Below are 14,438 nucleotides of genomic sequence, written 5' to 3' on the forward strand. Positions count from 1 at the left end.
GACACAAATAAAACAGAAGTGCGATAAACAGTATATTACTATAGCTTTCACTACTGATTCCAGTAGCAGCCATCTTGGATTTTGAGGTTGGGTTTGGTGATGTTCTCCTGACTTTCTGAGTCGGAAATCTGACTTAAGGGGGCGTTCCTGTTGAGATTTCTGACATGGAACTTGGAAATTCTGACTTCCCATGTCAAATGGAACACACTATTACTGGTCGTTCCTCGCTGTCGTCTCTGTTGATGCCTATAGGAGACAACTGAGGGCTCTTTTATTTAAGCTGGCCTTTGTCTCGCCATGTGCTGTCTAAAGTGTGCAATCATGTTTGTTCAATGTTCCCTTATCGCTTATGTTTGATTGTTTGATTATTATTTATTATTATTTTACGAGGTTGTTGCTTTTGTTTTACTGTTGTTTCTTTACTTTTTTGATGGTCTTATATCTAATATTTTACTCTTGTAAAGCAATTTGTGACCTTGAGCTGTGAAAGGTGCTATATTAAATTAACTTTTATTTACTTACACTATGAACCATCCAGACCTGTCAGGTCATCTGGGACAGGCCTGTCACTATAATTAAAACTGAACATAAAGAAGCATTGTTCATTTTTTATGCTCCATCTAAAACTGCTGCTGCCCTTTAATAAGACTTTTGATTAATATCTTACACTGCACTGTAACTTTTACCCTCCTGTTTTATCTTGTTCTTATTTTCTATTTAAGTCATTTTAACTGTATTTAAATGTATATTTATATTGACCTATTTTGCTTTTCTTTTATTTAAAGCACTTTGAATCACCTTGTTGTGCCATACAAATAAACTTGCCTTGCTGAAAACAGCCCACAGGGACACTAATGTATATCTTTCCTAGATACCTAAAGGGATTTTTTCCTAAGAATTAAGATTTATATTTGAATAAAAAACTAAATGTGGAAAGAATATAATTGCAGTATATGCACCAGTGCCATTACACTCACTATAGATTGATTTCTTGTAAATGTATTGTGTCTTGTGTCAAGTGAAAACCAAAGCTTCATGAACACTGAAGTGTGTGGAGCAGACCGTCCAGCTGCATACCTGCATCCAGAAGAAGAGTCTTTTGGAACCAGCTTTGAACTTCAACACATAGACCCGTCCGGTGGTGCACTGGTTCACCCGTTTGAACTCACAGTCATCAGGAAAGATGATCAGATCCTAAATCAGGACATGAAAAGGGGTTCATTTTAAAGGCTGAAACACAGGTCAAGTCACTATTACACGCAGACACTGTCACTTACATCATCCACGTTCCCGGTGGTCCGATCCTTCCAGCAGAAGTGGATGAGGGAGTCGTCGGTCTGCTGGATGTAGACCTGACCTTTGCGCTTGTCAGGGGTCACTGTGCTACCCTTCATCGTCATCTTACCGGCCCGAAACTCCACCAGGTACTTGCTGGAGGAGCCGCGAGACCCAGACACCATGCTGGGGAACAGAGCTCCAGACGCCATGATGAGAAGGAAAGACTGCTGCAAAGGACAGAAAGGAGGAAGAGGTCAGCTGGACACAGAGCAGCTTTGGTCCAAGATACTACACTTTTCCTGCTGTGTCGCTGCTAATGAACATGTTATCCAGCACTTGATTAATTCATGAATGATTGAAATGGTAATTTTTGTCTACACGTTCATTCTAGACATGTTTCTAGCCTATTTAATGTATAGCAATTATTTTGTTATTGCCTCTCATCACTCTCCTATACTGTCATGAAAATAAACTGACCACATAATAATATGTTAATAATAATCAAAATAATAATATGATAAAAGATTTGAGATTGAAAATAGGACTGGAACATAACTCTTCCCAGTGCTCCCATAATAAAACAGCTACTGGAGCAGCCACAGTAGCCACCAGATGACTGTGCATCCTGCAGCCAGCAGCGTGTTTTCATCTTAATGTGGTCACGACTCAGCTGCAGGTTCACATTTCATACACGTGGACTAAACACACACCTGTTTTCTATGTTACCAATTCAAAACACATTTTAAAACAACATGTTTATACTTACATGTTCTCACTGAATTGTCGTTCAGCCGGAGAACGGTCAAGCTCACTGAGGATGATCGTGATTGGCTGGCTGCAGCGGGTGCTTCACTATGATTGGTCGAACCTTGTGCCAATAATGAGGGCTTTAAAGCCACTGCGCATGTTCGGTTGAGATGACACCACACTGCCTGTATGTTCAGTGCTTTAAAAGATATATAGATATATTTAAAATACACGTTTAAGGAGATGGTATTTAGTACTATTTTCTTATTAGACATCCTTTATAAAGGGTTTATGAGACCTAATTAATGGCTTTATTCATTTAAATAAGCTATTAATAAGAAACAACTTATTCCAAATTGTGAAAAATCCATTTTGGCTAATTGGACTGTATGACCACTTATCTTCCACAATTTACAGAAACACTGTACTTGTACATAGACATTGAATGTTGTTGGTCATTGTTGCAAATGATTCCTATCAGAGGGGAGATTTTCTCACTGAGGATAGAAAGGAAAAAGATAAAGCAAAATGCCAATACTAATGTTGACATGCAAAAATGCTAATGTGTAGCAGGTAACGCTCACTATCTTGGTTTGGCATGTTGACATTTTTACCACTAAACACAAAGTGCAGCAGAGGGTTATGAAAATATGTTTATTTTGGACATAAACTCAGACTTTTAAGAAAATGTTGACGATATCACGATCATTTAAGTGGTAACATTTCAGTTTAACTCCCACTTCTTCCCCATCTTTGTGGATTTTGTAAAATTTTTCTATTGTGACATTACATGATCCCAGAAATGAAGGATTATGCATAATGTAAGCAGAAAATCAGTTGAAATAATGAGGGTCTTATAACTAGCCCTTGACACAATGGGCCTTCTCATTTCAGAAAAGACTACAGGATCAGGCAATAAAGCAGAATCCACTATTAAGCCGGTATCATGTCAGTTGATATTCCCAAACAAAGATAGAATTCATCAAATGTCCACAAACTAATTATCAAATGCATGGTGGTCTGTGGGAACTTTCCCACTTTGCTGGTTGGTAATCCTGCCTTGATGTGGAAATAAATTTTGACACTACAGTTTTAGGCTAAATTACAGTTGATTTTTTATTTCTTTACAGTAGAGACCTTATGGTCATCAAGTCACAAGTAGTTTTCCCCACTCAGATTGTCTCTTTTGTATCATTTTAAAGGCATCCAGACTAAGATTAGAAAAAAAATCTGAAAAAAGTAAATCATCTTTAAATCATCTTGTGACCCCTCTGTTTGGAACCACTGGTTTTTATAACACACACTGGTGTCACAAGATGGTATAAAGTGTGAAACTGATTTACTGAAAGAAAAATCTTGATTGGCAAACACTGACAGGGCTGGTAGTTTTAATAGTCCATAATTTATTTCTCAAATATGCCATGAATGCATATGGTTGTGTGTGGATAACAGTATGAGGAGGAAACAAGAGATCAATGAACATACAATGTAAACATTTTCAAATAGATGCTAGACAAACAAGAGGGTAAAGAGTATGAGATCAGGAGAACCATCAGACCAAACCTGCACCTTTGAGTGTCTGCTGGCCTCTCAAAGTGCTTTAAATTCAGAGTAAAGTAAAGAGCAGATGGGAGAAGACATGATGTAGGATATTTCACGAGACAATATGTGCATTGGACTGTGAGCATTCAAATGTGCAGTTTATTCAAGGTTAGTGCTTGGAAACAAAAAGTAACATCTCTCTACTGGCTAACAACCCGCACTGCTGTATGCATGTTATCTATGTAAGAGTTATATTAACAGCACACAACATTCATTACCTGCCTCTGTAGTGTCTGAAGCACACATTGGCTAGAAGCTAAAGAGGAGTGTTTTATCTTTGTTTCACATTTCAGAAGGACAGACTGGGTGGAGCAGTTTGCATAGGTTTATGACGGCTACCATGCCCTGTTTTATGTGCTGCTGCCGTGTCCGAAAACAAAAGCTTTGATTGATGGAAAAATGACTCAAGGCATCAAACTGGAAACTCTGAACATTCAGAGTTACTTGTCCATGTGTGAAGACAAATGGCTATGATCAGGAGTCGGTATGAAACAGCCTTCTCTTTAAGCCGGAGGTTTTCAAGCTGTGAGGCGGAGGGAGAGACGTGAGCCACAATTTGCCTCACAATTCCAACTTCTTCTCGGAGTCATTACTCAGTCAAAAACATATAACACATATTTTTTGTTTCAATGTGGCTTACACTTCGCGGGGGTAATCTTTATCTTGCAAACAAACCTGTTTAGAAGTCCCATACTAAAGACAGTTCTTACAACTCCAGAACTTGCCTGAGAAACATCACATTTTTAAATTGTCTTCAATATCAAAGTAATCCAGTGATAGTTGTCCGTACATGCTTGGGTACATTGCAAACAGGACCTGCTAATAGCTAATTCGGAACACTTTTAAATGGTGCCAATTTGCCAAAATGTAAACAAATACAAGCTAAAAAGAATGAGGATCAAGTTGTAGCCTACAGTTAATTAGCTAACTGACTGCATGGCAAGATTCTACTTCCTGTTTACCTCCTCTCAATTATGTGATCTGTAGTTCCAAAACTTAGAGCAGGATTACACCTCAAATGGAAGTAATACAAAGGATAATAGGATTATTGTTGTTTTGACTGTACTAAGGCTCAGGATGTCCCATCAACATGGCTCTTATAGTATCAGACCTTGAAAACCACCATTATGCTCTGTGTCCCTTTGCTCTAACGTTTTATGTGAATGCTTTTACACTATTAAACTTAGTGCAGAGAAGGTTTTTATGGCTTTAACTTGTGTAAATAATCACCTTGGTGACCATGCATGCACCAATTATTATACACATTATCTAGTATGTTACAGTGGACAACAATATAATGTACCAAACAATATCCGTTTACTGTGCCAGTAAACATGGTTATAAACAGCTTTCATCTCTATTGCCAGTCTCTATTCATAGAAAATTATGACTTTTTAGGGATGTTTACAGCTAACTAAAATAGACATCTAATATTCAAATTATACTATAATTTACTTTTATTACATATAAAAGTAAGAGATGTGTTTAAATAACCCCTGATATTTGGATGCAACTATACATAAGTGTGTGGTTTGTCTACAGCTAAGATTATGGTTGAGTACCTGAACTAAAACTGACAATTTATCCTCTAGAAGTCAGAGATTTGTGTCCTGCAGCAGCAGCAGCATGGTCAGGTGACTGTTTTAAAACCCTCGACAGGTGATTAACATATATGTGGACTATTATTGTCACAATCATAATTAGGGCATATAAAGATGGAGATGTTTCATGTCAACAATTACTGTGAGTAAACTCTAAAAAAAAAATGTTCTTAATATAACATTTCTCGCGTGGACAAGGTTCACAGTCATAATCTGATAAACTGTTTTTTGAAATCTGCTCTTCATTGATTCACACAAAAGACACAGTACCAGTGAGCGTCTGGAAGTCACAAAGACACAAATCTTAGATGCTGAGAAATAAAGTGAATCCTATCAGAGGGGAGATCTTCTCACAGCGCACGTCTGTGTCAATAAATGTTGGGACAGTCAGTGTAAATCCTGTCAAAGTATCCACCTGCGTACAGCCAATCCTCAGCTCCTGTATGAGGGTTTATTCCCAGCTGAAACCACCTGAAGACACATTAAAAACAGAACCTGTTTATAATTGCAGGGTTAAAAGGAAATGTTACATAAAATGAGCTGTGTACAGTCACTGGAACATGAGGAGCTTTTGCTGCATTCAGCTGGTAAAGTGTGAGTAAGAGCCTTGGCACCATCAAGAGACACGGCTGTGAAGCCAACTATTTTCATTCCAGTTAAACTTTGATGAGATGGTGAGAAGTGTAGTGTAATTATTTTATTCTACGAATTTAAGACAGCAGAGAATCAGGAATTGGTAGATGCTCATGAGCCCTTTTCAGACATGGCTGGCTTCATCGATGTGAGTTTTACATTACTCACACGGCAGGATATTTATAGAAAGAGAAACGAGAAATGCTTGCGTGATATTTGCCAATGGTTTCACAAGAGGGAGTGTGTCGCTGCAGAGAACAGTGGTGAGCTTAAGAGTAATGGCATGAAGAAGGAAGAATGTCTTCCCGTCTCTGCATCACTGATGGATTTTAAAATTTGTCTTAATGTTTTTCTTACATTAAAGCTGGGGTAGACAATTTATTTCAGAAGCATTTTTGGTATACATTTGTTGAAATTCAAAACCATGCTAGTTTTTCCAATGTTGCCTACCCTATCATTAATTCTGTGGTTCCTCTAATACATGTTCTCATCTGTTTCTTATTAAAAACTTTTTGGGGGAGTGAATTCTGCTGTCTGTGTTTTAACATACCACTACCCTCAAGCAAAGACTGACCAGCTGTTTAGAGGGGGGAAAAAAGCTGAAATGAGTGGTGTTTGTGGTAGACGCATACTTTTAATGTTACCAGTGAGACAATTAAATATGATCCTGAAAGTCCTGTCCAGATTCATGCATTTAAAAGCTTATCAGACGTCAAAACACTCCACAACGGTTTAAAATACTGGATTTTACAATTCTGGAAAGTGATCAGGACGGCAACTATTTTATCTTCTTAGTTGTGGCTCGTTTAATTCGTATTTGCTCACATGCTGCATATTTTGGATTTTGCTGGATAGCCATTCATTCATCCGTACTGTTGGCATGAGTGAAGATTTCAAACATGTAAATGTTTTTCCACACACCACGAGAGGAAAACGTATTACAGACTGATCTGACATGAAAGAATCTCCTTACGAACTTGAAATAGGCTCTAGAGTCTTTGTGGTTTATTAAACTTATTTTATTGACTTTCTCTCTGTGTATCTAACATTTAAATTAATCAGACAGCATCCAGTTAAACTAATGTTGCAGAAATGCTTCTAGACTTTAATGTAAAAAAGGGACTCAAGTGTTTTTTTCCCCAACCGGCATGTTAAATCGGCATCACATTTATGTAACAAGGTGCATGTCTTAGAGGGGATTTATGTGCCAGCTCTTTTACAAACACACACCTGGTTTTCCAGTCCTCCTCATCCTTAGAGCGTTCCCTGCGCGAGGCCCTTTGTTTCTCCTCTAACCGCTCTTTCTCTGTACTCGCTGTGTCTAGAAAACACAAAAATATGAGTGAAGAGGAAGTTACAGATGATCATGCTAATGTAGTAGTGTGTGTGGAAGGAACAGTTTTAGCCTCTCTGAGCTTATGTAAAAGTCCAAACCCTTGTGTTTATGTGTGGTTGGTGTTACCTATGTCTCCATTTTCCATGGCTCTGATGTCGGGCCTCAGCCGGCAGTCTGTTGGTGCCAGTATTCTCTCCATGCCTGGCTCAAGCTCGTTTAGTGTCATGGCGAAGCTCGTGAAGTTATACATCTAAACAGAAGGAAACACGGCAGAGGTTAGTGACAAAAACATCTTTGTTAATGCTAATGCAATTAATCTTAATATATTTAGCTACTTTTGTGTGACATGATGGAAAAACAAAACTCTGCCTTTTATAAATCTGTCCCAAAACACGTTAAAAAAAACAAAACAAAAAGGAAAAGAAAGTTGATACCTACTCTTGATTTAAAGGGTTGGTTCACTCAAATTATAAAAACACAATTTCTCATTACTCTAGTGGTATCGAATCCTGAGGATAGTTTTGGATTTTATATAGCTGTCTCTGACTCCACTTCAACAGGAGGGAAGTGACTTTTTGTTAGTAAAAGTTGACACACACGTTTTCAAATGAGGTTTGTCAAGGCTGAATGTAAAATTCAACTTTTCAAGGCTGTGAGCATGACAAACAAAATCCCATTTACCTCTACTGAACGGCCTGGAGGCAGAAATCTCAGACAGATAACTCAAACTCTGGGCAGATAAAAACAAAACTAGGGAACTAGAAACCTAGCGGACTGCAACTAAGTCACCACATTACAAAATACAAAGTAGTATTTCTCAAAACCACAACTGCCTTCCAACTCTTAGCTGTCACACCCTTAGTTAAAGGTACCGTATGGAGTTTTTGACCACAGGGAATGCTACAGAGCAGTGTTTTAATCAGTGGAGCCCCGTTGAATTTGTATCGCACAGACACAATCAGTGGTGGAAAGTAACTTTGCAAGTAGTCTTTTCTTTTCATGTCACTTTATACCTCCACACAGAGGGACATATTTTATTTCGCTACAATTATTTGAGATAGGTCATAAATAACTTTCTCTGCCTATACAATAATCTAATGACATAATATATAATAGTATAACCAGAGGGGACATTTTACTGAATTGATTACTTTTACTTCCTGTTGTACTTTTACTTAACAAGACGGGACCTCTTACTTGTAACAGAGTATTTTTACAGTGTGTTAGTACTTTTACTTAAGAAAAAGATCTGAATACTTCCTCCACCACTGAACATAATACACGTTGTGTTGCGTAACGTACAATGCATTACGAAGCAACAATGCAGGATTTTAAAAAGTATAATATCTAATATTTCCTCATTAAATGCCTAGGTTATATATTTTGATAGGTTTTGTGGCTTACATTATCACAAATGTTTCCAACAATGTTCAGAGAGAAATCCATAATGTGTAATGCGTTTAATTTGGTCGCCTGTTGCAATAACCTCCGGGGGAAACTCCCATGATCTTATGCTACTACACGACATCATCAAACTACATATTTTGTTATTGTACCGGCAGGACTTACATACTTTGTGTTTAAAATATAAAATAAAAAAAAATCAGCTTGACAAAAGCACATTTTGTCAGTGTGTGTGTATGAGTGTGATACTGACCTGTACTGAGTGAGCAGGCCGTGGCGCTATCTTCCACAGTAAGGCACTTCCTGGTATCACAGTCACAGTCTCTTGAACTTCTGGCATATCGTCGGCCTCCTCACCTTCACAAGTTTGTTCCTACACACACACAAACACACATAATGTTATCAGACATGGACTAACCAAGCTAAAGCTTATCGTGCGTACAGTACTTGTGCAAACAGGTGATTCACAGAACTACGGTTGCCACAAATTCAACACGTCTCTCAAGCAACAATGCATGTCATTGCAAGACATTATGGATTAGTGCTGGCAATGATCTAATCATACACTACACTTTGAACATAACTTGAACTAGACAACAGCAGTAGCACACTACAGATATCAAATACACTTTTACCTTACCTTCTACTAATGCCACTGCATGTTATTGTGAAAGGAAAAGATACCATTTGAGAAACAAATTCAGAGTGATGAGTAAAATTCACAGATGACTTCACGTTGTAAGACAGATAAAACACGTCAAAGACAAACGTGACAACAAACTCTAAGCAGTATTTCATCTCAGTGGAAGATCAGACATCTAGTTTGCTCACTAGATTTCAGTCAAAGCAGAATATGCTGTAAATCTGAGCCTCACTCATCTCACCTGTTTCGGCTTTTTTGAGTCAGCCCCCGTCTTCTTCTCTGACTTCTTGTGCGCTTCGTAAACCTTGGGATCCACGCTGTACATGCACTCTGTCCACTTTCCATAGAGCACTCGCAGCTTTTTCTTACTGGTTCAACGGCAAACACATTAAATTCAGTTCAGAGAATCACACCCACTGGTTATTATCAGCGTCATTGAGCTCACGCTCTTACCTTTTGTCTTGGATATGACCTTCTACTTTGTGCAGCTCCTTCCCAAACATGCCACATGGTTTGAAGTTCAACACACACTTATCTCCCGTGCTGATGAATTCAATTCAAAACAAATATGTCAAATTGATAATCACTTGTTCAACCAATGTAAATCTTGTTAAGTATTTGTCACCATACCTATGGTTGACTATCTCCACGGTTCCATATTGCTCAATCCAGAGTTTTCCTAAGATGATGTTATGCACGCAACACATCGGGTTTGTCCATGTGTATACTTCTTTATGTCTGTAACAAATTGCCAGAATTTTACAAGGTATAGTTCAACATTTGATAAACACATATTCACTTTCTAGCGGAGAGTTAGATGAGATGATGTCCCCAGATCCAGGTAAAAGACTAAAGGTAACCAAGCCCTTTCAGTAGCTGCTCCTAATCTTTGGAATACTTTATCTGTTTATCTGTTATCTTGCCCGAACTACTGACACTTTAAAATCCTTGCTAAAGACCCATCTCTTTTCATTGGCCTTCTTTGTTGTTGTGTATATTTGTTGTGTATACTGAACCTGGAAAGCACTTTGGTCAACGAGGGTTGTTTTTAAATGTGCTATATAAATAAACTTAACCTTGAACTTGAGAAGTCGCCTCTCTCCCCACATTGTGGAGAAGTGTTGTGAATAAATGAACATATTAAGTTGTGTGTGCGTGATGTAGGTCGTTAGATAACAAACTTTAATATAACTTATAGCTGACAACTCTCTGAACCACCTCTGCCAACAGAGTGATGTGTTGCAAGAACTTGCGAGAATGTGTTCCTGATAGAGAGGTCTCAAACAAAGTTTATTTTCTCCTGATTTGTCAGTGTGAAAAATGATATTTTAGTGTCCAAATGTTCAGAAGATATGTGGCTTGTGATAAATGTGTCTAATATTAAACTGGTGACTACTAGACAAAAGAATCTGTGCCATAATCCATTGGAGTGAATAGACTCAGAACCAACCGCACGTCTCGTAAAGGGGTACATGTAATGGACAGAAACAGTACGAGGGTGGAATCAATATTCTTATCTAATGATCAGCAAGAAAGCAAATTAGTTTCCTAAAACGTTAAACTACTTATTAAAAGATTACTTGGCATCATGGCCGCTTGAATTTTAACATTTTCATACAAAGTTAAGTTTATCTAGAGTTTTTAGTGTATATAACAGATTGAGCAAAAAAAAGCCACTTACTTAGAAGCCCACACAAATTAGTAATAACTAATTAAAACAATCAAATGCAGCTAAAAGCACAAGAAAGATAAAACAAGTTTGTGAGCATGTTCACACAATTACTCACTTCAGTAGCTCCAGGGTCATGGTACCTTTGGGCTCAGCCTCCACACTTTTCCCCCAGAACTTGAGTTTCGGGTAGATGGAACCGTGAAACTCAAACTCCTGCTTCAGAGACTGGGCGTGGAAGGCACTGACAGGGGGGTGGTGGCTCACCTGCTCGGAGATCAATCTGTAGCCCTCGTCCTCTCTTTAAAAAAAATAAAATAAAACATTTGAAAACTCGCACAAAAGGAATAAAAAAAACAACATTTTTGTTCATCTCTGTTCGTCTGTCATTAAGATAAACTGTTCTAGCTTCTGTAGGCTTCTCCAATACCTTACGAGTTCAAATGTTTCCCCCAGTAAAGGGTTAAATGGCTTTCCAGTCCTTTCCCATTGAGATGCTACAGCCGAAACAGCAAACGCAGCCACAACCTGTCACAGAGACATGAAGTAAATCAGAGCGGCATCAAATAATCAGTTCATCGACTGACAAAAAAAAAAAGAAAAGTGTAATTTAAATAATTTTTTAAAGCATCGTTCTCGTTCTAACTTGTTTTGTGTGTTTTACTGTCTTTGTGAAAGCACTTTGTAACTTGAAAAGTGAGTGCTATTTAAGATTATTATTATTATTATTATAATAATATCCATATTATATGGATCATTTTTAAAAGTTTCTCAATTTTAAAGGAACAAACAGCCAAAAGCATTAATAAAGAAAATAAATAATAGATGAATTGATAAAGATAAGTGTTAGGTGCAGCTGTAAATCAGAGTAAGATCTGTTATGTTTGTTTGTTCAGGTGTGGTTCAATGTTTCTGAATCATCGGTTATCTCTACCTGCATGCGGTCTATTGAGTCAGGCAAACTGCAGGCTTTGTGAATGAGGTGAGTGTGCTCCATGTACTCTGACATTCTCTGGAGAAAGCTCAGCGGCTCGTTAAACACAACTGGCATCGCAATTTTAGACAGCTCCTGTAAGAGCACATAAAAAGAGATCAGAACAGAGCAGATAAATAATGAGCAGGAACACACAGAGGCCAGCTTTATACCAGATCAGATAACAAAGTATGGCACACTGCTGAATACACCTTACCCGAACAACTCATCATAAAGAATGAGCCTTTCATAGCTATCTCTTCTCTTAGTTTGGTTAGGAAGCAGACAGGACTCACCATGCCGATGCACTTCTTTAGTATACTCCAAACACTGTAATCGTTCCGGGAGATCATTTCAGCAGGCAGAGTTTTCCTGGCACACATTTGGACGAAGTAAGATGTAAAATAAAAAAAGAAGATGGGAAATGAGACAAAATTTTTGACAGTGTATCTGTTAACAGCTGGCTCCTAAGCACAAAAACTGACAACACATTGTACTACAACAAGGCAGTAACTCCAAATACTCTACTGAGGAGGCGCTTACTTGCCAACATTACATAAAAATGTGGTTGCTCTGGCTTGTCAGGTCCCTGTGGACATGCATTAAAGACATGCATACCACACTCCTGTGTGACTCCTTACCTGCGCTCCCACACCCCATTCTCATGTGTGGCACTGCCATCAGTCACCGGCTTACTGTCAAACACTAGGGCATCTTTAAAACTGACCTCACAGGAATCATCTGACTCCAGTCCTGATGAAGACAAGACGGTGAAGATCGGAAAGACGTGTTCAGTCATTTAGAGACAAGAAGCAATATATTTTTACTAAAAGGAGACCTTCTGTCCGCTTGTCTCACCTGTCTCAGCGTCGTAAAACTCTTCCTCGCTGTTCATACTGAGCAGAGAAAGTAACTATGCGTTACTCAGAAGTCATGTCTCCACCATCGGCCTGTCCCTGCAGCCCAGCCTCTCTCCAAGCATCACAGACAGCCAAACACACAACCTGCAACAGCACGGACTCGTTACACCAAGCACGGCAACTTGCTGTAGTCGTTAAAGCCAAACAATACCTAGTACATGCTATGAATTAAAAAGCAGCTTTCTGCTGTTACAAGCTGCCGCTGTTACAAGCTCTCTTTCCCAAAGAGCCTCTGCTATTATTCAGCTAGCGGACTAGCTAACTAGCCGTTAGCATCGCTGCTACACAGGAGTTAAACCGTTAGCTGTGAGATGGTCAACGGAGATTAGCTAACGTTATTAACACAAACACCGACACTAAGATTGAAACACAATCCGTGTAATCATACCTGTGAATTGCGGCCAAATGAATGCTCCAGTAACAACAAACAATCGAAGAGTACACCGCCTCTGAAACAGTGCGGAAGTAGGTGGCAAGGGCACCGTGACTGACAGCTCCGACAGCCAATCACATCACAGAGCTGAAGTTCATTTTTTTTATATACTTTATAGTCCAGAAGCTGTTTTCAACACAGATTCAATAATGTGACATTAAAAAGTAATATATAGGCTGGATGGTCGTGCCTCCTCACATTGGGGTTAATCAACACGGGTGTAAGCAATTTATTTCAGAAGCATTTCTTGTTAAATTAATTGTTTTACAGCAACTGTCCGGAAAAAAAGCAGGTGTATGTTGCCTACCTACTTGTCTACCTGCGCGAACTCTGACCTATAGCCTACTGTGTACTTAAAAAAAAAACTTTATTGCAAATAGAGGAATACAGTTTACATAGGACATTGAAAGGTATACATAATAGTATACAAATCACACAAATATTATATACTAAAACTATGGCAGGGGTAGCCTATTTAACATAAGGATATTAAACGAGGACCATGTTGACAGTTTTCTCAGCCATTTTGTTGTTGGATATAGAAATTAAATTGACATAATGCACAACCTCAGGGAGAACAAAGTACAAAGTTAGTTTTTTTTACTGCTGAATTTACATTTATGAATGTGGGATTTTGCCATTATAATTAATACATTTATTTTAAAGTACTTAATTTCTTTATTTTGATTTTTATAAAAGAAAATACCACATTCTTCCACATTACTGCGAAATCGCTATAAATATGGTCAATGATGAATCTGCTGTGTAGCCTACAGTGTATGACCATGCAGTCACTCAGCCCGAACATGTGTTTTTGGTAATGGCTTTGAATACTACTTTCAAATACTTTCAAATCTAGCTGTATCTTTCTCCAAACAAATAATAATAATAATAATAATCATCATCATCATCATCATCATCAAAGTTACAAAGTAAAACAATTCAGGACTGCAGTGAGGGAAATTACACCAGACACTTACAAATAATACAAAAATAAAATTATTTTTCAGATTTTGAAAGAATGGATTATTATTGCTAGATATATAAGTTTTTTCAGTGGAATTTATGGATGTGTTTTTAAGGACCTAAAGCTCCTTTTACATTTACAAAATAACATGTAGCCTACCCCTTTATTATTGTGTAGTTGCACTTCATGGTAAAGAAAATAATGTATGACAGATTATGATGACAGACAAGAT

General features: G+C 38.1%; 2 protein-coding genes across 2 annotated transcripts in view; both read right to left on the reverse strand.

The window, feature by feature from the left end:
• The window catches only part of LOC123975255 (proteasomal ubiquitin receptor ADRM1-like), a 12,629-nt gene extending 10,488 nt beyond the window's left edge, over positions 1-2,141 (reverse strand). The window contains exons 1-3 of the mRNA XM_046056565.1: positions 2,045-2,141; positions 1,278-1,505; positions 1,078-1,194 (exon numbers count right to left, since the gene is read on the reverse strand). Coding sequence (XP_045912521.1) covers positions 1,078-1,194; positions 1,278-1,487 — 327 coding nt within the window. The 5' untranslated portion in view covers positions 1,488-1,505; positions 2,045-2,141. The remainder of the gene's footprint in view (positions 1-1,077; positions 1,195-1,277; positions 1,506-2,044) is intronic.
• A 982-nt stretch (positions 2,142-3,123) lies between these two features.
• LOC123974944 (oxysterol-binding protein-related protein 2-like) lies at positions 3,124-13,299 on the reverse strand. Its single transcript, XM_046055990.1, has 14 exons — positions 13,195-13,299; positions 12,745-12,890; positions 12,528-12,639; positions 12,183-12,258; positions 11,848-11,982; positions 11,344-11,441; positions 11,032-11,214; positions 9,875-9,982; positions 9,698-9,787; positions 9,486-9,612; positions 8,855-8,974; positions 7,324-7,447; positions 7,092-7,182; positions 3,124-5,699 (listed from the first exon to the last, which is right to left on the reverse strand). The coding sequence occupies exons 2-14, from the start codon at positions 12,779-12,781 to the stop codon at positions 5,597-5,599; spliced, it is 1,404 nt and encodes a 467-aa protein (XP_045911946.1). The 5' UTR covers positions 12,782-12,890; positions 13,195-13,299; the 3' UTR covers positions 3,124-5,596.
• Positions 13,300-14,438: the final 1,139 nt, after the last annotated feature.

This window comes from Micropterus dolomieu, linkage group LG08, assembly GCF_021292245.1.
Source record: "Micropterus dolomieu isolate WLL.071019.BEF.003 ecotype Adirondacks linkage group LG08, ASM2129224v1, whole genome shotgun sequence".
Taxonomy (NCBI): Eukaryota; Metazoa; Chordata; class Actinopteri; order Centrarchiformes; family Centrarchidae; genus Micropterus; species Micropterus dolomieu.